This window comes from Sander vitreus, unplaced genomic scaffold (genome assembly GCF_031162955.1).
Source record: "Sander vitreus isolate 19-12246 unplaced genomic scaffold, sanVit1 ctg297_0, whole genome shotgun sequence".
Taxonomy (NCBI): Eukaryota; Metazoa; Chordata; class Actinopteri; order Perciformes; family Percidae; genus Sander; species Sander vitreus.
Window position 1 is genome coordinate 85,001 of NW_027595451.1, and position 2,500 is coordinate 87,500.

At 43.8% G+C, this 2,500-nt stretch overlaps 1 protein-coding gene across 2 annotated transcripts in view; it reads right to left on the bottom strand.

Annotated features, from left to right (window-relative positions):
• Positions 1-1,285, bottom strand: part of ephb4b (eph receptor B4b) — a 29,053-nt gene extending 27,768 nt beyond the window's left edge. For both annotated transcript variants that reach the window (XM_078244756.1, XM_078244755.1), the window contains exon 1: positions 1,031-1,285. In XM_078244756.1, the coding sequence (XP_078100882.1) occupies positions 1,031-1,145 (115 nt within the window). In that variant the 5' untranslated portion in view covers positions 1,146-1,285. The remainder of the gene's footprint in view (positions 1-1,030) is intronic.
• Positions 1,286-2,500: the final 1,215 nt, after the last annotated feature.

Genomic DNA, 2,500 nt, shown 5'->3' on the forward strand with positions numbered 1-2,500 from the left:
CAGACTCCATGTAAATAATCAGGACTTTTAGCGTGTATAGAGCCAGCATATTTCCACCAGACTCCATGTAAATAATCAGGACTTTTAGCGTGTATAGAGCCAGCATATTTCCACCAGACTCCATGTAAATAATCAGGACTTTTAGCGTGTATAGAGCCAGCATATTTCCACCAGACTCCATGTAAATAATCAGGACTTTTAGCGTGTATAGAGCCAGCATATCTCCACCAGACTCCATGTAAATAATCAGGACTTTTATCATCGTAAATCACACTTCATTCAAAGTGGACAGAAACTAAATCAAACTATCAAAAGCCGTCTTGGTTCATCTTTCCACTGTTCCAACAATCACCACTCTGGTTTGGTTGAAATAAACCCTTAATTCACCCATTTACATGTGGAGATATGCTGGCTCTATACACGCTAAAAGTCCTGATTATTTACATGGAGTCTGGTGGAGATATGCTGGCTCTATACATGCTAAAAGTCCTGATTATTTACATGGAGTCTGGTGGAAATATGCTGGCTCTATACACGCTAAAAGTCCTGATTATTTACATGGAGTCTGGTGGAAATATGCTGGCTCTATACACGCTAAAAGTCCTGATTATTCAGGTATTAAAAATGAATCTGAAATGAGTCTGGTGGAGTTTGGTGATAGGGTTACATTACAGCTCGTTTCTTGTTTAATACTGGACCAGTTTCAGGGATTGTTGTTCACATCAGTCACTTAGACACAGAACCATGAGAACATAGAGTCGGACAAGTTGGAAAATACAGAAATTACAAATTTAGGGTGAAAGTGATTATTATTTTGAGAAATCAGTCAGATACATCATGTAAGGCTACTCTTTTTTTTAGTGTACCAGAGCTGTGATCCTACCCGCAATATTTAGAGAAAAAAGTAAAATATTTTAAGTAAAAAAAACGTCAAAACCATAATATTTTGAGAGAGCAGTCAGATACATCAAGCAGTGCAGTAGAAGTACACTTTTTAGAGTACCAGAGCTGTGAGTATCGATCCTCTTACCTTCCTCCGCCCGGCAACAGGTCAGCAGGAGCAGCGGGAGGAGCAGCAGCGACAGCCCGCAGAGAGAGGTCCGTCCCGGGGCAACAGCGGCCCGCAGCCCGCTCTCACCCTCCATCCACCACGAAACAACTACACAGCCGAACACAGCCGAACACAAGCCGAACCCAGCCGATAGGTCCTATCGATCACTGGCTATGACGTCAGCTCGGCTCGCTCTCGGCCGTTCGCGCGCGCCTCATTTGAGCCCAAAAACAGACTTAAGGATCCGCCTGATGGATGATGAAGAAGTAACGTTAGAAGGAAACTTTTCCAAGATGGACGCCTCGGAAGTTGGAATTAGGAGCAAAAAGCAGCACAAGTGGGTTAAAGTGCGTTGACGCCACTCCTCCTCTCTTCTCTTCTCTTCTCTGTCATCCCTCCATCCGATTCCGGAGACTTTGTTCTCCTCCAGCGGAGGGCAGCGGGGCGCGGCTGCCTCCGAGGCCGGGATAGGAGCTCTGAGAGGCGGCCTGGGGAGCGGAGAGGGGTCGGTGAAACTGGAGGTGCTGGAGATCCCGAAAACAAACTCTCACACGCGCGGATAAAACACACTCCGACAGATATAAAACACACGCACACACGCACAGCCAGAGCAGTAAATCCAGTGTGAGGCTCCCAGTGTTTCCAGTGACTTCGTGTTCCCAGTTTATTAAACTTCCAGTGGACAGAAAAGTTGAGACAAAAGCAGCCGGACTCGGGTTTCACCTCTGGGAGAACCAGCGAGGCCACGCCCCCTCTGCGACCTGTGATTGGCTGAGTGGTGTGTCCGTCAGTGCACGGGGCGGGGCTTGTGGCTGAGTGACAGACAGCTGCGCCATGAAGGAATGTGTCCGTTACAATAACAGAAAAAAGTAAAAATTCAAAATATTTTAAGAAAAAAGTCAAACATTTAAGAGAAAAAGTCGCAATATTTTAGTATTTATTTATTTTTTATAAATAATGTAATATTTTGAGGAGGAAAGTCATTTTTAGAGTAACATTTTTTAGATAAATATCGTAATATTTTGTGGTAAAAGGGCATCATATTAGTTTTTTGGAGATATGCTGGCTCTATACACGCTAAAAGTCCTGATTATTTACATGGAGTCTGGTGGAGATATGCTGGCTCTATACACGCTAAAAGTCCTGATTATTTACATGGAGTCTGGTGGAAATATGCTGGCTCTATACACGCTAAAAGTCCTGATTATTTACATGGAGACTGGTGGAAATATGCTGGCTCTATACACGCTAAAAGTCCTGATTATTTACATGGAGTCTGGTGGAAATATGCTGGCTCTATACACGCTAAAAGTCCTGATTATTTACATGGAGTCTGGTGGAAATATGCTGGCTCTATACACGCTAAAAGTCCTGATTATTTACATGGAGTCTGGTGGAGATATGCTGGCTCTATACACGCTAAAAGTCCTGATTATTTACATGGAGTCT